The sequence below is a fragment of the Oncorhynchus mykiss genome, chromosome 20 (genome assembly GCF_013265735.2).
Source record: "Oncorhynchus mykiss isolate Arlee chromosome 20, USDA_OmykA_1.1, whole genome shotgun sequence".
In the NCBI taxonomy this organism is placed as follows: domain Eukaryota; kingdom Metazoa; phylum Chordata; class Actinopteri; order Salmoniformes; family Salmonidae; genus Oncorhynchus; species Oncorhynchus mykiss.
Genome location: NC_048584.1, coordinates 16,746,064 through 16,769,531, shown reverse-complemented (window position 1 = coordinate 16,769,531; position 23,468 = coordinate 16,746,064). Strand labels below are relative to the sequence as shown.

Sequence of the window (23,468 nt, the reverse complement as noted above, 5' to 3'; positions counted from 1 at the left end):
TAGCCCACTCCAATCCTGCCCAGTCAGCAGAGAAATAAGCGTGGCAACCTTGGACCTCTCAGTGGTGGGAGCACCGATCTGGTGCACAAAAGAGGGACCACTGGATTAGGAAACCACAGAATTTAGATGGGGTTGCATCATATTTATCCAGGAGGGACAGGCAACACTGACCTGGATGGACTGCTGAGTAGACTGGTGGCAGGGTATCCTCCGCTAGATCAAGGCAACGCCTCTTGGGCATGTTCAAGACGTTGAAGACTGCGAAGAACCTCTTCCATTGCCTTTCCCAGTTGCGCCAGCTGGTCATGGTATTGACAAAGTAGCTATCCCTGGTCATCACCCATCTGGGGCCCGATTACCTGCTGCTTCCATTTGTTGAGGCTGAATTCTGTAACGTACACACTGGGAGTCAGAAAGCAAGTGGTGAGTTTAATAAGAAACAGACCAAAGCCCACTATACCAACCACACGTAGCACATATACATGAAACACATAGTCAATTCTGCCTGGGGAATGGAACTAAGGGAGTGACATAAATAGGGGAGGTAATCAGTGAAGTGATGGAGTCCAGGTGTGCCTAATGATGAAGCTCAGGTGCGCGTGATGATGAATGCCAGGTGCGCGTAATGATGAATGCCAGGACCGGTGGTTAGTAAACCAGCATGTTGAACGCAGGAGGGGAGGAGCTGGAGTAGATGTGACAATAGCTCGGTATGTTTCATCATTACATTTACATTTAGACTGACTGTAGATACATTCTATTATGGTTCTGTTGGAAGCCTATTGGTTTTCGTGGTTGTAAATGGAACTCTATGTATTGGAAATCTGTTAATGCTAGGCTGGCATTGCTTAAATGATTACGTGGGTCGACTTTTATTCCCAGAAGTAGATTGTGCCATATAACAACGTGTTGTGGAACTCATGATTTGGCAAGACAGCTGTATCTAACTGTAGTAGGCTGTAGGCTATGCTGTGGTTGTTTGGATATCCATTCCCCTTTTCTTCACTGCGTTGGTTTACTGTTAATGGAACTAGCTTACATGTAAGTAACCTAGTGGTTAGAGTGTTGGACTTGTAACCGAACGGTTGCAAGATCGAATCCCCGAGCTGACAAGGTAAAAATCTGTAGTTCTGCCCCTGAACAAGGCAGTTAACCCACTGTTCCCAGGCCGTCATTGAAAATAAGAATTTGTTCTTAACTGACTTTCCTAGTTAAATAAAGGTGTATATATACAAATATTTAGATTATGTCTTTATTGATCTGATATTTTGTTTACTAGGCCGTCTACTTGATACCTCTATTTTGTTCTGTTTGCATTCACTTGTTCGCATTTGAGGTTTTGTCGGTATTCTAAGACAAATTGCTATTCAGTATTTTTGTCTGCATGCATGAATAACTAGGCTAATATTTTCAGCATTTAGTTTGCATTATTTTGGTGTTGACATCTGTGTGTACGGCTGCATTCACATAGGGTAATTCATCAATTAAACAGCCTATCATTCTTGTAGCCTATATTCATTACCAAAACTTGCTTTAGTGTAAGGCGCTGTCCATTGTGCTGATGCAGTGGAGATGGGCTACAGACTTTTCACCAACCGGACTGTCACTTCAAATGTACTCAGTGATCTCGGAGTCTCAGAATTTGAACTATAAGGGGGTATAGTGTGATATAAGCAGAATTCAATATAATTCCAAAACAAGAAACCGCCAAAATTGGGCCCCCTCCCCGATTTCAACTGCCCCCGTAGTCACTTTATCCTTGTGTCAGGTCTGATTAGTTGGGAATAGCAGCCAGTATGCTCGCTATCTTATTTGTGCTTATTAGACACAAGTGTCAAGGCCAACAGTTTCCACATGACCTATACTATAGCTATACTATAGGGTCGTCAGACACTACGCCGTCATGGATTAAAATCCTGCAGCGCACGCAAGGTCCCACTGCTCAAGCCAGCACATGTCCAGGCCCGTCTGAAGTTTGCCAATGACCATCTGGATGATCCAGAGGAGGAATGGGAGAAGGTCATGTGGTCTGATGAGACAAACATAGAGCTTTTTGGTCTAAACTCCACTGGCCGTGTTTGGAGGAAGAAGAAGGATGAGTACAATCCCAAGAACACCATCCCAACCGTGAAGCACGGAGGTGGAAACATCACTCTTTGGGGATACTTTTCTGCAAAGGGGACAGGACGACTGCACCGTATTGAGGGGAGGATGGATGGGGCCATGTATCGCAAGATCTTGGCCAACAACCTCCTTCCCTCAGTAAGAGCATTGAAGATGGGTCGTGGCTGGGTCTTCCAGCATGACAACGACCCAAAACACACAGCCAGGGCAACTAAGGAGTGGCTCTGTAAGAAGCATCTCAAGGTCCTGGAGTGGCCTAGCCAGTCTCCAGACCTGAACCCAATAGAAAATCTTTGGAGGGAGCTGAAAGTCCGTATTGCCCAGCGACAGCCCCAAAACCTGAAGGATCTGGAGAAGGTCTGTATGGAGGAGTGAGCTAAAATCCCTGCTGCAGTGTGTGTAAACCTGGTCAAGAACTACAGGAAACGTATGATCTCTGTAATTGCAAACAAAGGTTTCTGTACCAAATATTAAGTTCTGCTTTTCTGATATATCAAATACTTATGTCATGCAATAAAATGCTAATTAATTACTTACAAATCATACAATGTGATTTTCTGGATTTTTGTTTTTGTTTTTAGATTCCGTCTCTCACAGTTGAAGTGTACATATGATAAACATTACAGACCTCTACATGCTTTGTAAGTAGGAAAACCTGCAAAATCGGCAGTGTATCAAATACTTGTTCACCCCACTGTAGACACCTTGACAGAAGATCAGAACTATGTAGGTGGAACTAGACTATACTCTTAACTACAGATGTAGAATCTTACTTTGAGCCAGTTTGCTACAGCATGAAATAATCCTGCAGCAACAGGAAATGTGAATTATGTGGATTATAATTAATGAACATTTTTGTAAGGATTTATACATTTTTACAAAGAGAAAATCAAGTCAAATTTCACAGTGGAAATTAAATTTCAGAAGCCTTTTTAACCTCAAATACACATGTTTCCATTGCAGGAAAGTTCTCCTTAAAACAGGGTGATCAAATGAAAATCAAATGCAGTGGTGTAAAGTGTCATGTACTGTCATGTTGTGTCTTGTCTCTGTCCTTTCCCTTCACCCTGTCTCCCTCTGCTGGTCGTTGTTAGGTTACCTTTTCTCCCCCGCTTTCCCCCAGCTGTTCCTTGTCTCCTCTGACTACCCATTCACCCCGTTTCCCACCTGTTCCCTTTTTCCCTCTGATTAGGTCCCTATATCTCTCTCTGTTTCTGTTCCTGTCCTTGTCGGATTCTTGTTTGTTGTGTTTCATGCCTGAGCCAGACTATCGTCATGTTTGCTGTAACCTTGTCCTGTCCTGTCGGAATCTGCCGGTCTATCTGAGCCTACCTATGTTTGGTTATTAAAGAAGCTCTGTTTAAGTTAGTTCGCTTTTGGGTCCTCATTCACTCACCATAACAGAAGAATCCGACCAAGAATGGACCCAGCGACTTCGGATCCTCTCCACTCAGCCGTCGGGATCCAGGGAGCGATGCTAGGCAGACACGAGCAGGAAGTGTCTGCTGCTCGACATGCCGTTGAGACCCTGGCCACCCAAGTCTCCAACCTCACAGAACAGGTTCACCATCTCCGCCTCGATCCACCGGCCACTTCCAGGGCTTTCGAATCTCCGGAGCCCAGAATCAATAACCCGCCGTGTTACTCTGGGGAGCCCACTGAATGCCGCTCGTTCCTCACCCAGTGTGATATTGTGTTTTCTCTCCAGCCCAACACTTACTCCAGGAGCACTGCTCGTGTCGCCTACGTCATATCTCTCCTTATTGGACGGGCTCGTGAGTGGGGCACGGCAATCTGGGAGGCAAGGGCTGAGTGTACTAACCAGTATCAGGACTTTAAGGAGGAGATGATACGGGTTTTTGATCGATCTGTTTTTGGGGAGGAGGCTTCCAGGGCCCTGTCTTCCCTATGTCAAGGCAATCGATCCATAACAGACTACTCTATTGAGTTTCGCACTCTTGCTGTCTCCAGTGGCTGGAACGAGCCGGCCTTGCTCGCTCGTCTTCTGGAGGGGTTCCGCGCAGAGGTAAAGGATGAGATTCTCTCCCGGGAGGTTCCTTCCAGCGTGGATTCCTTGATTGAACTCGCTATTCGCATTGAGCGACGGGTTGATCTTCGTCACCGAGCTCGTGGAAAGGAGCTCGCGCTCTCCGTCGCCTCCCTCTCCGCATCACTACCATCTTCCTCTGCCGGCTCGGGTGCTGAGCCCATGCAGCTGGGAGGTATCCGCATCTCGACTAAGGAGAGGGAACGGAGAATCACCAACCGCCTCTGTCTCTATTGCGGTTCCGCTGGTCATTTTGTCACTTCATGTCCAGTAAAAGGCCAGAGCTCGTCAGTAAGCGGAGGGCTACTGGTGAGCGCTACTACTCCTGTCTCTCCTTCAAGATCCTGCACTACCTTGTCGGTCCATCTACGCTGGACCGGTTCGTCAGCTTCCTGCAGTGCCTTAATAGACTCTGGGGCGGAGGGCTGTTTTATGGACGAGACCTGGGCTCGGGAACATGACATTCCTCTCAGACAGTTAAAAGAGCCCACGGCCTTGTTCGCCCTGGATGGTAGTCCTCTCCCCAGGATTCAGCGTGAGACGCTACCTTTAACCCTCACTGTTTCTGGTAATCATAGTGAAACCATTTCTTTTTTAATTTTTCGTTCACCTTTTACACCTGTTGTTTTGGGCCATCCCTGGCTAGTTTGTCATAATCCTTCCATTAATTGGTCTAGTAATTCTATCCTCTCCTGGAACGTCTCTTGTCATGTGAAATGTTTAATGTCTGCTATCCCTCCTGTTTCCTCTGTCTCTTCTTCACAGGAGGAGCCTGGTGATTTGACAGGGGTGCCGGAGGAATATCACGATCTGCGCACGGTGTTCAGTCGGTCCAGGGCCACCTCTCTTCCTCCACACCGGTCGTATGATTGTAGTATTGATCTCCTTCCGGGAACCACCCCCCCCCGGGGTAGACTATACTCTCTGTCGGCTCCCGAACGTAAGGCTCTCGAAGATTATTTGTCTGTAGCTCTTGACGCCGGTACCATAGTCCCCTCCTCCTCTCCCGCCGGAGCGGGGTTTTTTTTTGTCAAGAAGAAGGACGGGTCTCTGCGCCCCTGCATAGATTATCGAGGGCTGAATGACATAACAGTGAAGAATCATTATCCGCTTCCTCTTATGTCTTCAGCCTTCGAGATCCTGCAGGGAGCCAGGTTTTTCACTAAGTTGGACCTTCGTAACGCTTACCATCTCGTGCGCATCAGGGAGGGGGACGAGTGGAAGACGGCGTTTAACACTCCGTTAGGGCACTTTGAATACCGGGTTCTTCCTTTCGGCCTCGCTAACGCTCCAGCTGTCTTTCAGGCATTAGTCAATGATGTCCTGAGAGACATGCTGAACATCTTTGTTTTCGTTTACCTTGACGATATCCTGATTTTTTTCACCGTCACTCCAGATTCATGTTCAGCACGTTCGACGTGTCCTCCAGCGCCTTTTAGAGAATTGTCTTTTTGTGAAGGCTGAGAAGTGCACTTTTCATGCCTCCTCCGTCACATTTCTCGGTTCTGTTATTTCCGCTGAAGGCATTAAGATGGATCCCGCTAAGGTCCAAGCTGTCATTGATTGGCCCGTCCCTAAGTCACGCGTCGGTCAGGTGGCAGCTCCTCTCACAGCCCTTACTTCTGTCAAGACGTGCTTTAAGTGGCCCGTTTCCGCCCAGGGAGCTTTTGATCTCCTCAAGAATCGTTTTACATCCGCTCCTATCCTTGTTACACCTGACGTCTCTAGACAGTTCGTTGTCGAGGTTGACGCGTCAGAGGTGGGCGTGGGAGCCATCCTTTCTCAGCGCTCCCTCTCTGACGACAAGGTCCACCCATGCGCGTATTTTTCTCATCGCCTGTCGCCGTCGGAACGTAACTATGATGTGGGTAACCGCGAACTGCTCGCCATCCGGTTAGCCCTAGGCGAATGGCGACAGTGGTTGGAGGGGGCGACCGTTCCTTTTGTCGTTTGGACTGACCATAGGAACCTTGAGTACATCCGTTCTGCCAAACGACTTAATGCGCGTCAGGCGCGTTGGGCGCTGTTTTTCGCTCGTTTCGAGTTCGTGATTTCTTATCGTCCGGGCTCTAAGAACACCAAGCCTGATGCTTTGTCTCGTCTCTTCAGTTCTTCAGTAGCCTCCACTGACCCCGAGGGGATTCTCCCTGAGGGGCGTGTTGTCGGGTTGACTGTCTGGGGAATTGAGAGGCAGGTAAAACAAGCGCTCACTCACACTCCGTCGCCGCGCGCTTGTCCTAGGAACCTTCTTTTCGTTCCCGTTCCTACTCGTCTGGCCGTTCTTCAGTGGGCTCACTCTGCCAAGTTAGCCGGCCACCCTGGCGTTCGGGGTACGCTTGCTTCCATTCGCCAGCGTTTTTGGTGGCCCACCCGGGAGCATGACACGCGTCGTTTCGTGGCTGCTTGTTCGGTCTGCGCGCAGACTAAGTCCGGTAACTCTCCTCCTGCCGGCCGTCTCAGGCCGCTTCCTATTCCCTCTCGACCGTGGTCTCACATCGCCTTAGATTTTGTCACCGGACTGCCTTCGTCAGCGGGGAAGACTGTTATTCTTACGGTTGTCGATAGGTTCTCTAAGGCGGCTCATTTCATTCCCCTTGCTAAGTTTCCTTCTGCTAAAGAGACGGCACAAATCATCATCGAGAATGTTTTCAGAATTCATGGCCTTCCGTCAGACGTCGTTTCGGACAGAGGTCCGCAATTCACGTCTCAATTTTGGAGGGAGTTTTGCCGTTTGATTGGGGCTTCCGTCAGTCTCTCTTCCGGCTTTCACCCCCAGTCTAACGGTCAAGCAGAACGGGCCAATCAGACTATTGGTCGCATCTTACGCAGTCTTTCTTTTCGTAACCCTGCGTCTTGGTCAGAACAGCTCCCCTGGGCAGAATACGCCCACAACTCACTTCCTTCGTCTGCGACCGGGCTATCTCCTTTTCAGAGTAGCCTCGGGTACCAGCCTCCGCTGTTCTCATCTCAGTTCGCCGAGTCCAGCATCCCCTCCGCTCAGGCTTTTGTCCAACGTTGCGAGCGCACCTGGAAGAGGGTCAGGTCTGCACTTTGCCGTTATAGGACGCAGACTGTGAGGGCTGCTAATAAGCGTAGAACTAAGAGTCCTAGATATTGTCGCGGTCAGAGAGTTTGGCTCTCCACTCAGAACCTTCCCCTTAAGACGGCTTCTCGCAAGTTGACCCCGCGGTTCATTGGTCCGTTCCGTATTTCTCGGGTCATTAATCCTGTCGCAGTTCGACTTCTTCTTCCGCGATACCTTCGTCGCGTCCACCCGGTCTTCCATGTCTCCTGCATCAAGCCCGTCCTTCGCGCCCCCGCTCGTCTTTCCCCCCCCCCCCCATCCTTGTCGAGGGCGCACCCATCTACAGGGTCCGTAGAATTTTGGACATGCGTCCTCGGGGCCGTGGTCACCAGTACCTCGTAGATTGGGAGGGGTACGGTCCTGAGGAGAGGAGTTGGGTTCCCTCTCGGGACGTGCTGGACCGTGCGCTGATCGAGGATTTCCTCCGTTGCCGCCAGGTTTCCTCCTCGAGTGCGCCAGGAGGCGCTCGGTGAGTGGGGGGGTACTGTCATGTACTGTCATGTTGTGTCTTGTCTCTGTCCTTTCCCTTCACCCTGTCTCCCTCTGCTGGTCGTTGTTAGGTTACCTTTTCTCCCCCGCTTTCCCCCAGCTGTTCCTTGTCTCCTCTGACTACCCATTCACCCCGTTTCCCACCTGTTCCCTTTTTCCCTCTGATTAGGTCCCTATATCTCTCTCTGTTTCTGTTCCTGTCCTTGTCGGATTCTTGTTTGTTGTGTTTCATGCCTGAGCCAGACTATCGTCATGTTTGCTGTAACCTTGTCCTGTCCTGTCGGAATCTGCCGGTCTATCTGAGCCTACCTATGTTTGGTTATTAAAGAAGCTCTGTTTAAGTTAGTTCGCTTTTGGGTCCTCATTCACTCACCATAACAGTAAAGTACTTAAAATAAGGAATTAAAAATTATTTATACTTTAACTTTTGATACCTAAGTATATTTTAGCAATTACATTTACTTTTGATACTTAAGTATATTTAAAACCAAATACTTTTAGACTTTTACTCAGTAGTATTTTACTAGGTGACTTTTATTTTTACTTGAGTAACTTTCTATTAAGGTATCTACTGTATACATTTACTCAAGTATGACAATTTGGTACTTTTTCCACCACTGATCGTATGTGGTTCTTGCCCATTGGTCTCTGTCAACCTTGTTTGATTTGCTAGGGTAAAGCTATTTGAGCGCTCATTTGGATTCATTTACATGCATGCCTAACACTAATCTTCTATACTCAGTTCCAATGAAGACTATTTGTAGGCTACACTGAGAACTCATCCATAAACCTAGCTCGTGCACAGACAACTCCCAACCCCACTTTGCTCTGTAATTGAATATGACTCCAATCAAATGAAAGAGTCAAGGTTATAGAACACCGTTGTCTGGTCATTAATAAAAGTCCATCATTTACATAAGTTGCTACATAGGCAGTTGAATAAATGCATTGTATTGCTCCATAACTCATACCTTAGATATAAACAGATTTCTACTAAAGTTTGAATCATGTGGTGAGTATAGTCAATGTTATCGCTCCATACATGATTGAATTGCTACTGTATATGATTTTTGGACAGTGTACTCTATCCCTACACTTCATGTCTAATGAATGTGTTTCCATGGTTCAGGAACAGGGAGGAATAGGGGGGCCAGCTACTGTAGGGCAATAGCAGGACGCGTGCGTGTTCTTGAGAAATCAAACACGGGTCTGGAGTGAGATCTGGAGATCAGACTTGTTGTTGTAATGAATCAATTTGGCAGTGGTCAAGGCTTAAGGGCTTGGGCATACATCCGGTGCCAGCTGTGGTGCTGTCAAATCACGCTGGACCTCCCTGTGTCTCTGTCTTTGTATGTGTCTGTGTTTGTGTGTGTACAGAAAATGTGAGTACTAAGTATACGGTATGTTTTGCATCTAACATACAGTGCCTTGCGAAAGTATTCGGCCCCCTTGAACTTTGCGACCTTTTGCCACATTTCAGGCTTCAAACATAAAGATATAAAACTGTATTTTTTTGTAAAGAATCAACAACAAGTGGGACACAATCATGAAGTGGAACGACATTTATTGAGTATTTCAAACTTTTTTAACAAATCAAAAACTGAAAAATTGGGCGTGCAAAATTATTCAGCCCACTTAAGTTAATACTTTGTAGCGCCACCTTTTGCTGCGATTACAGCTGTAAGTCGCTTGGGGTATGTCTCTCAGTTTTGCACATCGAGAGACTGACATTTTTTCTCATTCCTCCTTGCAAAACAGCTCGAGCTCAGTGAGGTTGGATGGAGAGCATTTGTGAACAGCAGTTTTCAGTTCTTTCCACAGATTCTCGATTGGATTCAGGTCTGGACTTTGACTTGGCCATTCTAACACCTGGATATGTTTATTTTTGAACCATTTCATTGTAGATTTTGCTTTATGTTTTGGATCATTGTCTTGTTGGAAGACAAATCTCCGTCCCAGTCTCAGGTCTTTTGCAGACTTCATCAGGTTTTCTTCCAGAATGGTCATGTATTTGGCTCCATCCATCTTCCCATCAATTTTAACCATCTTCCCTGTCCCTGCTGAAGAAAAGCAGGCCCAAACCATGATACTGCCACCACCATGTTTGACAGTGGGGATGGTGTGTTCAGCTGTGTTGCTTTTATGCCAAACATAACGTTTTGCATTGTTGCCAAAAAGTTCAATTTTGGTTTCATCTGACCAGAGCACCTTCTTCCACATGTTTGGTGTGTCTCCCAGGTGGCTTGTGGCAAACTTTAAACGACACTTTTTATGGATATCTTTAAGAAATGGCTTTCTTCTAGCCACTCTTCCATAAAGGCCAGATTTGTGCAATATACGACTGATTGTTGTCCTATGGACAGAGTCTCCCACCTCAGCTGTAGATCTCTGCAGTTCATCCAGAGTGATCATGGGCCTCTTGGCTGCATCTCTGATCAGTCTTCTCCTTGTATGAGCTGAAAGTTTAGAGGGACGGCCAGGTCTTGGTAGATTTGCAGTGGTCTGATACTCCTTCCATTTCAATATTATCGCTTGCACAGTGCTCCTTGGGATGTTTAAAGCTTGGGAAATCTTTTTGTATCCAAATCCGGCTTTAAACTTCTTCACAACAGTATCTCGGACCTGCCTGGTGTGTTCCTTGTTCTTCATGATGCTCTCTGCGCTTTTAACGGACCTCTGAGACTATCACAGTGCAGGTGCATTTATACGGAGACTTGATTACACACAGGTGGATTGTATTTATCATCATTAGTCATTTAGGTCAACATTGGATCATTCAGAGATCCTCACTGAACTTCTGGAGAGAGTTTGCTGCACTGAAAGTAAAGGGGCTGAATAATTTTGCACGCCCAATTTTTCAGTTTTTGATTTGTTAAAAAAGTTTGAAATATCCAATAAATGTCGTTCCACTTCATGATTGTGTCCCACTTGTTGTTGATTCTTTACAAACAAATACAGTTTTATATCTTTATGTTTGAAGCCTGAAATGTGGCAAAAGGTCGCAAAGTTCAAGGGGGCCGAATACTTTCGCAAGGCACTGTACATGTATCAACATGCCTGCTTGTGTTTGTAAATTCATGTTTGTACATAAGGTGCACATGAGCACATTCTGCTGTGGTATGGGACTGTTCCTTTTTTTGCTACATCACTCTATCGTAGGGAGCAGTAAAGATAGATCATCCCTGCCACACACACCCTTACCAAACGCCCCCGGACCCACCCCCATCTTCAATCTAATGCTCAGTGTGCATAGCAAATCTCAGATGGGCCAGACGTCCTACTCCGACTGTCTAGCGAGCAGGCTGGTTGGTGTGCAGGGATCCCTCTACAGTGGGCGATCTCTGCTACAGAGAAAAACATTAAAGGGAAATGCCACCGCCGCTCGATTTCACTGCATATGCCCATTAATATGTTATTAATTTATCATACACTACTGTTCAAAAGTTTGGGGTCACTTAGAAATGTCCTTGTTTTTGAAAGAAAAACACTTTTTGTCCATTAAAATAACATCAAATTGATCAGAAATATAGTGTAGACATTTTTTATGTTGTAAATGACCATTGTAGCTGGAAATGGCTGATTCTTAATGGAATATCTACAGAGGCCCATTATCAGCAACCATCACTCCTGTGTTCTAATGGCACGTTAGCTAATCCAAGTTTATAATTTTAAAAGGCTAATTGATCATTAGAAAACCCTTTTGCAATTATCTTAGCACAGCTGGAAACTGTTTTTCTGATTAAAGAAGCAATTAAACTGGCCTTAAGACTAGTTGTGTATCTGGAGCATCAGCAGTTGTGGGTTCGATTACAGGCTCAAAATGTCCAGAAACAAATACTTTCTTTTGACACTCGTCAGTCTATTATTGTTCTGAGAAATAAAGGCTATTCCATGTGAGAAATTGCCAAGAAACTAAAGATCTCGTACAAAGCTGTGTACTACTTCCTTCACAGAACAGCGCAAACTGGCTCTAACCAGCCTTCTAAGCAGAGTTCCTCTGCCCAGTGTCTGTGTTCTTTTGCCCATCTTAATATTTTATTTGTATTGGCCAGTTTGAGATATGGCTTTTTCTTTGCAACTCTGCCTAGAAGGCCAACATCCTGGAGTCGCCTCTTCACTGTTGACGTTGAGACTGGTGTTTCGCGGGTACTATTTAATGAAGTTGCCAGTTGAGGACTTGTGATGTGTCTGTTTCTCAAACTAGACACTCTAACGTACTTGTTCTCTTGCTCAGTTGTGCACCTGGGCCTCCCACTCCTCTTTCTATTCTGGTTAGAGCCAGTTTGTGCTGTGCTGTGAAGGGAGTAGTACACAGCTTTGTACCAGATCTTCAGTTTCTTGGCAGTTGCTCTCATGGAATAGCCTTCATTTCTCAGAACAAGAATAGACTGATGAGTTTCAGAAGAAAGGTCTTTGTGATGCTCCAGATACTCAACTAGTCTAAAGAAGGCCAGTTTTATTGCTTCTTTAATCAGAAAAAGGTTTCAGCTCTACTAACATAATTGCAAAAGGGTTTTCTAATGATCAATTAGCCAATTAAAATGATAAACTTGGATTAGCTAACACATCGTGCCATTGGAACACGGGTGTGATGGTTGCTGATAATGGGCCTCTTTACGCCTATGTAGATATTCCATTAAAAATCTGCTGTTTCCAGCTACAATAGTAATTTACAACATTAATGTCTACACTGTATTTTATGTTATTTTAATGGACAATAAAAAAAAAAAAAGAAGTTCTTTCAAAAACAAGGACATTTCAAAGTGACCCCAAACTTTTGAACAGTAGTAGTGTATGTGTCATAAAAATACAGAATTTTCTCACCACATGCAAATACAAGTGTTTCTGCATCTCGCCTTTAGAAACGGGCCATCTACATTTCCACGGGACATCTACATTTACCACGATATCCAGAATTCATAACGATTTCAGGACGTAGTACCGCATCAGTTGATGTGGGGAAATATCAAAATGTCTGTGTTTGTAGCCAGCACTTCCAGCCAGAGGATTTTGAAACTGGTTGCCAGGTCAACGAATGTTAAAGTGATGCTATTCCATACATTTTCCACTTCACTTCCAAGAGGAAGGCATCCAATCAGCCAATCAAGCTGAGGTAACGTGGCTAAGGTTACCTAGCTAACTAGGTAGAGAACTACATTTGTTTATCTAAATCAAAATCTAGCTAGCTAGCTTTCATAATACGCTGTCTAGACATTCGAAAGCAAATCAATGCAATTAGCCAGCTGCTATGTGATTTGATTTGCAACTTTGCAAGCTAATGTTAGCTTCATTAGGTTTTGTTATCTACAGCCTACAGCCTGTATCTAAACGCTAGCTAGCTAACCAACTACCACAGAGGCTAACGTGCTCTATTTAGAGTCCAATCCCATCAACATCTGCAGCGGCATCGGCATCAGGCTCAGCACCAGGAACTCACCTTTGCTAAATATTTCCATAACTCCATGATGCGCAAATAAATATACTGGAGCTAGGCATACATATGGTCTGTGTCTTGTTGTCATAGTTGGTGTGTTTACAAGTAACGTTATGCTTCAACTTGTACTGTAGTTTTCGCTGTATTGTGGAGGCTTAGTTGAAGTGTAAATTGGAGAAAAGGGGCTGTTAGGTATGGGTGGCTGACTGGTGTCTGTTAGGGATGGGTATTGTGTGTGTGTGTATGAAGATTAGTATGCATGATCTATTGACATGAGGAGGCTGGGTGGATGTCGTACCTCGTTGAGTGTGTATTAATGGTGACAAAGCAGTCAAATTTGGCCAATCATGGACTACCGTGTGTCCTACAGACTAATCTTGCTGCTGATAACAAGGACACCATGACACCAGCTTTGGTAGTACAGAGCCTGCACTATTTGGATGAAAGCTTTCAGCCGGGAACAAGCTCAAGCTCAACGTCATCTGACTCTGAAACAAGCCAGGACAGCCAAAAGGTATTTCTAAAAGCACAATACCCTCTTGATAAAACAGAATCACAAACACACTAAACTGTCTACAAGTCAAGTGATCCTTGCAGACAGTTCTTTAGCATGGGGAATAAGGGCTGTTTGTATACTTTTCTAGCCTATTCACTCTATTGTTGGCAGTGCTTGTCTACTCAACAGCACAACTGTAGGTGCTCATACACAACAATACATGACTAGAAGTCTACAAGTCAAGCCCTCTCGAACTTTTCACATCTTTGTTAACTGTCCATCTCAATGACCCAAATTGACTCTGAGTGTAGTAACAAAACACATACCAGTACACAGGACCTTTTTTTTGTTTAACGTCTTTATGTCTTTCCAGGAGACTTGCAGTACAAACAAATATTCTGCAAGAGGTCAAAACAGTGGGTGGTGAAGAAGGTGTACAAGCCTAGAACCCACCTCTTCATTCAGGGAGAGGCTTGTCCACCTGGCTGTGGCGTGCAGAAAGGACCAGACAGTTGTCTTACAAGGAGCCAGAGTCACAGCGCCCTAAACCTAACATTTCTGCCAACATCACCACAGCACCAAAGCCTGCTAAACCAGCTGCCATTATCCAACACAAGAAGAGGTGCACCAGCTGAAGAGCATTCTGGAACCTGCCTGGAATATTCAGTCTGAGTTGTTGTAGAATAATATAGAATACCTAGTATGCTCACAACTGCATTGTGGTATAGATATGGCTAGTTCCAATGGTGTTTTATATAATATGTTTTACAAGTGACCAAATGATTCCAGCTGCATCAGAAACCAATACAGTGTCGACTTCAACCTCTGGATCATTTCATTGTGATATTCATGCCTTTGCATGTTGATAAACTAGCTACAATCCTACTGCCAAAACAATACAGGGAGTTGGGTGTATCATTTAAACTTGAATTTGTTGGCAAGTAGACATGTTTCAATAAAAACAGTAGATTAGTCTGTCACTATAGCAACTAAGTAGACATGGCTTGTGTTCAAAACAACTTTTATTTGCTCTGGAGACCAAGGTGAGTTTACACAGCAGTATGCAGGAACAGTCATGGCAATGTATGACATATATACATACTACTACCGCCGATGATAAATACTACAGTTTTTTTTTTAAGGAAATACTTGCATGTGGTGTGTTTGGGTGGTGCAGTGACGTGTTCGCAGTCACGTTAATATAAGTGGAGGTTGTTGTTATGGGACCCTTCATATCTATTTTTTTTGTTTGTATCCAAGTAGTTTTGTCTGTGAGAGAAAGATACAAAATGCTATTAGACATTCATGGACAATCGTGATGATGTATAATATGAGACATTAACAGTCACATGTTAGCTAGCTACAACACATGGGTATAGTTACTCCAAGACTAATATGAGTCATAAAGCCAAAGTCCTTCCTTTACTCTTTATCATCATCTAAACATTTCAACAGTTTTGCTCCTGATGACATGGACTGAGGTTAGCTAGGCTAGTTAGCTAAAATGTTAAGACTACAGTACATTTTAGGTATTGCAAACACAGCTAGGTTAACAAAATTGTACTGTACTAAACAGCACCGCCTTGTGTTAAAAGATAGCTTATTTTACTCGTTTGTCATTTGCCTTCCCGAGTCCTGGTCTTCCTGGTCTAGGATGCCACCACAGCTTGCTGGTCCCGCAATTATTTTCCTCTAGGCATGCGTCCTCCGAAACATGACCCTCCAGACCACACTTCTTAACACCTGCCTGCCCGCTTAACCCGGAAGCCAGCCGTACCAATGGGTCAGAGGAAACACTGTTCAACTGATGACCGAGGTCAGCCTGCAGGTGCCCGGCTTGCAACAAGAAGTCGCTAGAGCACAATAAGCCAAGTAAAGCCCCCCTCTGCCAAACCCTCCCCTAACCATGACGATGTTGGGCCAATTGTGCGCCGCCCTATGGGACTCCCAGTCACTGCCAGTTGTGACACAGCCCGGGATCGAACTCGGGTCTGTAGAATTGTATCTAGCACTGCGATGCAGTACCTTAGACTGCTGCGACACTCGGGAGGCCCACGCTGCAGCTATTCTACAATTACTGCATCCAAAATACCACAGTCCACTGTAGTCACTGCACTTTTACAGTAGTTTTAAAACTGAAATATTTTTTTGTAAGGGTACAGAGGGAGACTGGAAAAACACCCCAAATAGTGTCTAGCGCTGAAGTTTCCCTTTAAGTACAGCTGTAAAAACCCTGCACCAGGGGCCAGACTGCCCCAATGTTAATAGACTAGAGACTCATACTACTAAATTATACCAGAGTGTCAGATGTCAATCCCCCACAAGGGTGGCACTGTGGATATGTGTGTGTGTGTGTGTGTGTGTGTATGCACGCCGTGTCTGACCCGCTATGCTTCTTCTGGGTTCATATTCCATGAACAATCCGTTTGTCACATAATGACGGGCTGATGGTGTTAAGTGCTGAATCAGATTAGCATCTATACCGCAGACATGATGTAGGTGGTGATAATAACAAGGTGCTCAAAGAGAGGCCTTGGCTCAACCCTCCTCCCTCTCCCTATTCACATTTACATTGAGCGTCTTTCCTCTGTACTTTGCATACCACTATGCATATTTCCCACTGTGCAATGCGGTTGGCTGTGTAAATGTGCATCTGGGGATTTATTATTATTATTATTATTATTGACTTCCGGCGCCGACAGAGATGGCCGCCTCGCTTCGCGTTCCTAGGATTTGCGTACTGTTGATACGCGTGTCTACGTGTGCTCCTGTATATGCATGCCAGTCTTTGTATGAGAGCATAAAAACATTAGGATGCAGCTTACATGTGGGTTTGGATTTGATCAAAAGGGTGTGAGTTTACTTTGAACATGTTTGTGTACACATGCTTGCATGAAATTATAGAGTACCTCTGTGAAACTGACGGCCATGTTGTTTTCTGCTCCACTGAGGCCGGAGAGCCAAGGTGGCTCCACAGACCCCACATTGGTGGGAGCCAACCCAGGTATCAATTACAGAACCTCATACAAAGGACCTTTGTCACTAAAGCCCTTAAAGGTTGTTTGGTAGCCAGGTACAGCACAACAAGACTGAGTAGAGACCGTAATGATGACAATGTCTCAACTCCACCCGAATTAACCCTCTGAAATATTTTGACAGCTTATTCATTTCCATGCCCTAAAGACTGTACATACTGTATGTCAAAATAATTTTCTATTAGTTTAGCAAATAGCACGCAATGCAGGTATTCTCACTGTCACCTTTTCCACCCTCTTTGTGGTACTGTTTACCCATTTGGCGGAATTTAGCCTCTCACATACTGACTGTTAGCCTTTCCCCAACTCACAAAATGAATTTCCCCAACTCCCAAAGTTAATCAGAGACGGATAGGAGCTAACTGCCCTACCTCCTGAGTGGGCCTCTGTTAAACATGGCAGCTTAATTAAAACAGAAGGAAGCGACATGCTCCCAGGCTACTTGACATGGCAGCCTCAACCACACTTCTTGAGGCCTCCTGGTAGCCGAGACAGACATTGTCCCTGGAGAGTTACGGATCTAGAGCTGAGAAGCCTTTTTAAAGTGAATGACGGGATTGGAAGTGAAGCCTAATGTCGGAGTGCCACATTTACTTTGTTATGACAATGAGAGCAGTTTGATACTATGCTGTATGCTGTCCCACAAGTCTGCATGAATGCAGGCTGCGCTTGTTCCCCTGTAACATTCAATCTGCTTTATCACACAGCAAAGAGGGTGTGTCACTGGCGGTGGTACCTTATGAGGCATGGCTGTGTATGTTTCTGTGTATCCTTGTGTAGGAGTATGTGTCCTGTATATGTGAGGGAAGAGAGCAAGGGGGAGGTCTAATCAATAGACCTCAAGGGGGAGGGCTAATCTGAAATGGGATGTGCAGTTTGTCTCGTCGCCACTGTCTTTGAAAATAGAGCTCCTAAAGAGACAGGTGGCCCAATTTAACGGTAACAAATGGACCTTCAGTATTAAGTACCGGTATGCACCATTTAAAACTTTGTAATTTTTTTTTACAGAGAATTAACAGGGTATTTTCCAGATTTTGAAATGCACATCTCTCATATGTAACTCTAGCTTCATGATATCAATGAGAAGAAAACAGGTGACTTTGACGCCATATTTCCCCTACTGTGCGAATACATGACCGTACAACTCCAGTAGGTTTCTCCTCTGTGAATGTACACTACTGCAAAACTCCAGTAGGTTTCTCCTCTGTGCATATACACTACCGTAAAACTCCAGTAGGTTTCTCCTCTGTGCATGTACACTACCGTACAACTCCAATAGGTTTCTCCTCTATTCATGTACACTGCTGTAAAACTGCAGTAGGTTTCTCCTCTGTGCATGTACACTACCGTACAACTCCAATAGGTTTCTCCTCTATTCATGTACACTAGCATAAAACTCCAATAGGTTTCTCCTCTATTCATGTACACTAGCATAAAACTCAAGTAGGTTTCTCCTCTGTGCATGTACACTACCGTACAACTCCAATAGGTTTCTCCTCTATTCATGTACACTAGCATAAAACTCCAGTAGGTTTCTCCTCTATTCATGTACACTAGCATAAAACTCCAGTAGGTTTCTCCTCTGTGCATGTACACTAGCATAAAACTCCAGTAGGTTTCTCCTCTATTCATGTACACTAGCATAAAACTCCAGTAGGTTTCTCCTCTATTCATGTACACTAGCATAAAACTCAAGTAGGTTTCTCCTCTGTGCATGTACACTACCGTACAACTCCAATAGGTTTCTCCTCTATTCATGTACACTAGCATAAAACTCCAGTAGGTTTCTTCTCTGTGCATGTACACTACCGTACAACTCCAATAGGTTTCTCCTCTATTCATGTACACTAGCATAAAACTCCAGTAGGTTTCTTCTCTGTGCATGTACACTACCGTACAACTCCAATAGGTTTCTCCTCTATTCATGTACACTAGCATAAAACTCCAGTAGGTTTCTTCTCTGTGCATGTACACTAGCATAAAACTCCAGTAGGGTTTCTCCTCTGTGCATGTACACTACCATTAAACTCCAGTAGGTTTCTTCTCTGTGCATGTACACTAGCATAAAACTCCAGTAGGGTTTCTCCTCTGTGCATGTACACTACCATTAAACTCCAGTAGGTTTCTTCTCTGTGCATGTACACTAGCATAAAACTCCAGTAGGGTTTCTCCTCTGTGCATGTACACTACCATTAAACTCCAGTAGATTTCTTCTCTGTGCATGTACACTACCATTAAACTCCAGGAGGTTTCTCCTCTGTGCATGTACACTACCATTAAACTCCAGTAGGTTTCTCCTCTGTGCATGTACACTACCATTAAACTCCAGGAGGTTTCTCCTCTGTGCATGTACACTACCATTAAACTCCAGTAGGTTTCTTCTCTGTGCATGTACACTACCGTAAAACTTCAACAGGTTTCTCCTCTGTGCATGTACACTACCATTAAACTCCAGTAGGTTTCTCCTCTGTGCATGTACACTACCATCAAACTCTAATAGGTTTCTCCTACCATTAAACTCCAGTAGATTTCTCCTCTGTGCATGTACACTACCATTAAACTCCAGCAGGTTTCTCCTCTGTGCATGTACACTACCATTAAACTCCAATAGGTTTCTCCTCTGTGCATGTACACTACCATCAAACTCCAATAGGTTTCTCCTCTGTGCATGTACACTAGCCTAAAACTCCAGGAGGTTTCTCATCTGCGTGTATCTGTACAGGACTAGCCACCAACCAACTCTAATCCCAGTTTATTGATCCAACATAATTTATCAAGTCTGATATATCAGAGCACTGGCTGTACCATTGATTTAGGATGCTGTTCGCTATTAGTTGTGCATCAGTTTTCACACCCCTGTGTGTGACACAAGTAACTTTTAACTGACTGACCTGACGTGGTTACAAAAAATATTTGTTGGGATGCATCAAAACCAAAAGGCCATTAGCCTCCTTCAGCATTAACTTATGTCTGACTGGTCATGTGAGTTTTTCCACTAAGATTGCATTTACAAAGTATCCACAGATCATAGACTATCCTGAGAAGCCCTTGTCTGGGCGTATCTAGCAATTCGCTGTATCTAAACAAAACAAGTAGCAATTCTGAGAGAGAAAAATGTGTTGCTTTGGAGGCTTACCCAAAAAGTTAACTGTGAGTGACCTTGTGAAGAACAATACCTCTCTACTGGTGGGCCAACGTTTGTACAGAGTTACAGAAACGTACAGAGACAACAGGAGGAGGAGAAGAGGGGGAGGAAGAAGAGGGGAAGGAGGAGGAGTGGGGGAGGAAGAGGAGGGGAAGGAGGAGGAGTGGTGGAGGAAGAAGAGGGGAAGGAGGAGAAGAGGGGGAGGAAGAGGAGGGGAAGGAGGAGGAGTGGGTTGGCGAGGTAAAAAGATAAATATGTTTTGTCCTTGAGTGGGAGTCTCCTGTTGTCTAGCCCAGTTTCACCGGGTGGCAGGGCTGTGTTGGGCTATAATTAGTACAGAAGGATGTCCTGCATGTGTACAGAAGGATGTCCTGCACCAAATTTCTATCAAGATGTTAAATGTGCAACCAGAGGGAAAAGAAACTCAAGACCACCTTTAATCCACACACAGAGACGCGTACAAAGCTCTCCCTCGCCCTCCATTTGATAAATCTGACCATAACCTGATTCCTGCTTACAAGCAAAAACTAAAGCAGGAAGCACCAGTGACTTGGTCTATAAAAAAGTGGTCAGATGAAGCAGATGCTAAACTACAGGCCCATTTTGCTAGCACAGACTGGAATATGTTCCGCGATTCTTCCGATGGCATTGAAGAGTACAGTACACCACATCAGTCACTGGCTATATCAATAACTGCATCGAGGACGTCGTCACCACAGTGACTGTACGTACATACCCCAACCAGAAGCCACGGATTACAGGCAACATTCACACTGAGCTAAAGGGTAGAGCTGCCGCTTTCAAGGAGCGGGACTCTAACCCGGAAGCTTTTAAGAAATCCCGCTATGCCCCCCGACGAACCATCAAACAGGCAAAGCTTCAATACAGACTAAGATCGAATTGTACTACACCGGCTCCGACGCTCGTCAGATGTGGCAGGGCTTGCAAACTATTACAGACTACAAAGGGAAGCACAGCCGAGAGCTGCCCAGAGTGACACGAGCCTACCAGACGACATAAATAACTTCTATGCTCGCTTCAAGGCAAGTAACACTGAAACATGCATGAGAGCACCAACTGTTCTGGATGACTGTGTGATCACGCTCTCCGCAGCCGATGTGAGTAAGACCTTTCAACAGGTCAACATTCACAAGGCCGCAGGGCCAGACGGATTACCAGGACGTGTACTCCGAGCATGCGTTGACCAACTGGCAAGTGTCTTCACTGACATTTTCAATTTCTCCCTGTCTGAGTCTGTCATACCAACATGTTTCAAGCAGACCACCATAGTCCCTGTGCCCAAGAACACTAAGGTAACCTACCTAAATGACTACCGACCCATAGCACTTAGTACGTCTGTAGCCATGAAATGCATTGAAAGGCTGGTCATGACTCACATCAACACCATTATCCCAGAAACCCTGGATACACTCCAATTTGCATACTGCAAATGATCCACAGATGATGCAACCTCTATTGCACTCCACACTGCCCTTTCCTACCTGGACAAAAGGGACACTCAAAACTGCATCGTTGGTTAAGTTAGCATTTCACTGTTGTATTCGGCACATGTGACAAATACAATTGGATTTGATTTGATTTGTAGCCCTCTACCAATCTTTCCAGCAACTTTTTTGAGAGTGTGTGAGTGAAAGAATTTACGAGATTATGTCAGAATGATGTAAACTATTGTATCAGGGTAAAACTGTGGAACTGTCTCGAACGCACCTGTTAGTTTCCAGGTGTGCCTTATTGTAATTAAGGGCGTGGCACAATGTATTTCCTTTTCATTCATTTAGGGGATCCTCTTACTCAGTGCCAATACCAAACGTACAATGTGCAGGGATACTGGAGTATTTGAGGTAGATATGTACATATAGGTGGGGATTAGGAGTGGAATATTACATGAAGATGAACACTTTAAATCTGTATTGAAATAACCATATTTTTCTGAGAGCGCTTGATGTTGCTGAAACAAAGACGTGTCCAAGGACGAGTTGCTGAGTAAATACCAAAACAAATCACATCATTTCTGGCCCGATCATTCCATTGATCCACTCCTTGATGCAAAGAACCAGAGTATTTCAGATTAGTCCCCCTACGTTACACTATACTCTGTCTCTCTCTTCCTGTTCTCTCTTTCTTTCCCCTTCCACTGTCTCTCCATTACCTTCCTCTTGAAACATGGAGTCAGACCAATAACAAAGTCTCTTTAGCAATACACTCTCTGGTGTTGTGGCAACAGCCCAAGGCGCCCAGCTGTTACAGGAATACTGTCTGTCAGCCTGTCGGTAGTGAAATTGACCTCTGAGTCATGGGGGCCATGAAGAAGGCGACTGTATAGGGACAGGATTGCTGTCGCTGAGTGACGCTTAATGAAATCATTGAGGTACTGATGCATTATTGACGAGTTTGTCATAGCAACTGGCTGCACTGTGCATTCAAGGGACATTGTGTGCCTGTCTGTTCACATGGCCTATTCACGTGGTCTATTCACGTGGCCTATTCATATAGTTAGGAGTTTCACTGAGTGTACAAAACATTAGGAACACCTGCTCTTTTCATGACATAGACTGACCAGGTGAATCCCAGTGAAAGCTCTGATCCCTTGTTGATGTTCAATCCACTTCAATCAGTGTAGAGGAAGGGGAGGAGACAGGTTAAAGAAGGATTTTTAAGTCTTGAGACAATTGAGACATGGAATGTGTGTGTGTGTGTGCGATTCAAAGGTTGACAAAAGATTGAAGTGCCTTTGAACCGGCTATGGTAGTAGGTGCCAGTAGGTCCACTACCCAAAGGACATCCAGCAAACTTGGCAAAACTGTGGGAAGCATTGGAGTCAACATGGGCCAGCATGCTTGTGGAATGCTTTCGACACCTTATAGAGTCAATGCTCGGACAAATTGAGGCTGTTCTGAGGGAAAAAGGGGGTGCAACTCAATATTAGGAAGGTAATGTTTTGTACACACAGTGTACAGTATATCTGCAGGCTAAATGTCACCCAGCAATTTGTGTTTATAGTTTTCAGTTGCAGTAAGAAAAGGTTTTAAGATAAACTCATACATTATGTTTTGAAGTGGATCTAAAGTTTGCACATCAAGTCAACTCATTGCAACATAACATAATTTGCCAACATAGCTTATCAAACTCCAGTCAAAATCATGACGGCCTAATGTTCTCATCAGCACCACATGGAATCGAACTGTTTTCAGACATATTGATAATGTTTCTCTATTTGTACATCTCTTCCATCTCGCTCTCGCTCTCTCTCTCTCTCTCTCTCTCTCTGTGATTAGAACTCCATGAATCTGCCTCCAGACAAGGTGAAGATCCTGTGTCAGTATGACAACGAGAAGAAGTGGGAACTGGTCTGTGATCAGGTGGGACTCCAACTCCTCTGCACAAAACAACAGTCTACTGTACCGTTAACGTTTCAATAACACCTAGTGGATAACGTTACAGTAACAGGATGTAATCATAGTTCTTAGGGGAACTTCAGGCAACATGATAACCATGTGAAACTTCTTTAGAGAATTCTACGTTGTGATGAATCAAGCCCTGGTGATATGCACTGCATCCTTTAAGCTTGGCGGAACTTCGTATAGAGGCGTTG

The 23,468-nt window shown here is 44.7% G+C and overlaps 1 protein-coding gene and 1 long non-coding RNA gene across 3 annotated transcripts in view; both read left to right on the top strand.

Annotated features, from left to right (window-relative positions):
• The window catches only part of LOC110498757 (formin-like protein 1), a 68,917-nt gene that overhangs the window by 4,158 nt on the left and 41,291 nt on the right, over positions 1–23,468 (top strand). For both annotated transcript variants that reach the window (XM_036955901.1, XM_036955902.1), the window contains exon 2: positions 23,152–23,235. In XM_036955901.1, coding sequence (XP_036811796.1) covers positions 23,152–23,235 — 84 coding nt within the window. The remainder of the gene's footprint in view (positions 1–23,151; positions 23,236–23,468) is intronic.
• On the top strand, positions 678–15,299 carry LOC118942039. The gene is made up of 3 exons (XR_005037936.1): positions 678–710; positions 13,550–13,693; positions 14,049–15,299. It is a non-coding gene; the product is annotated as an uncharacterized LOC118942039 (long non-coding RNA).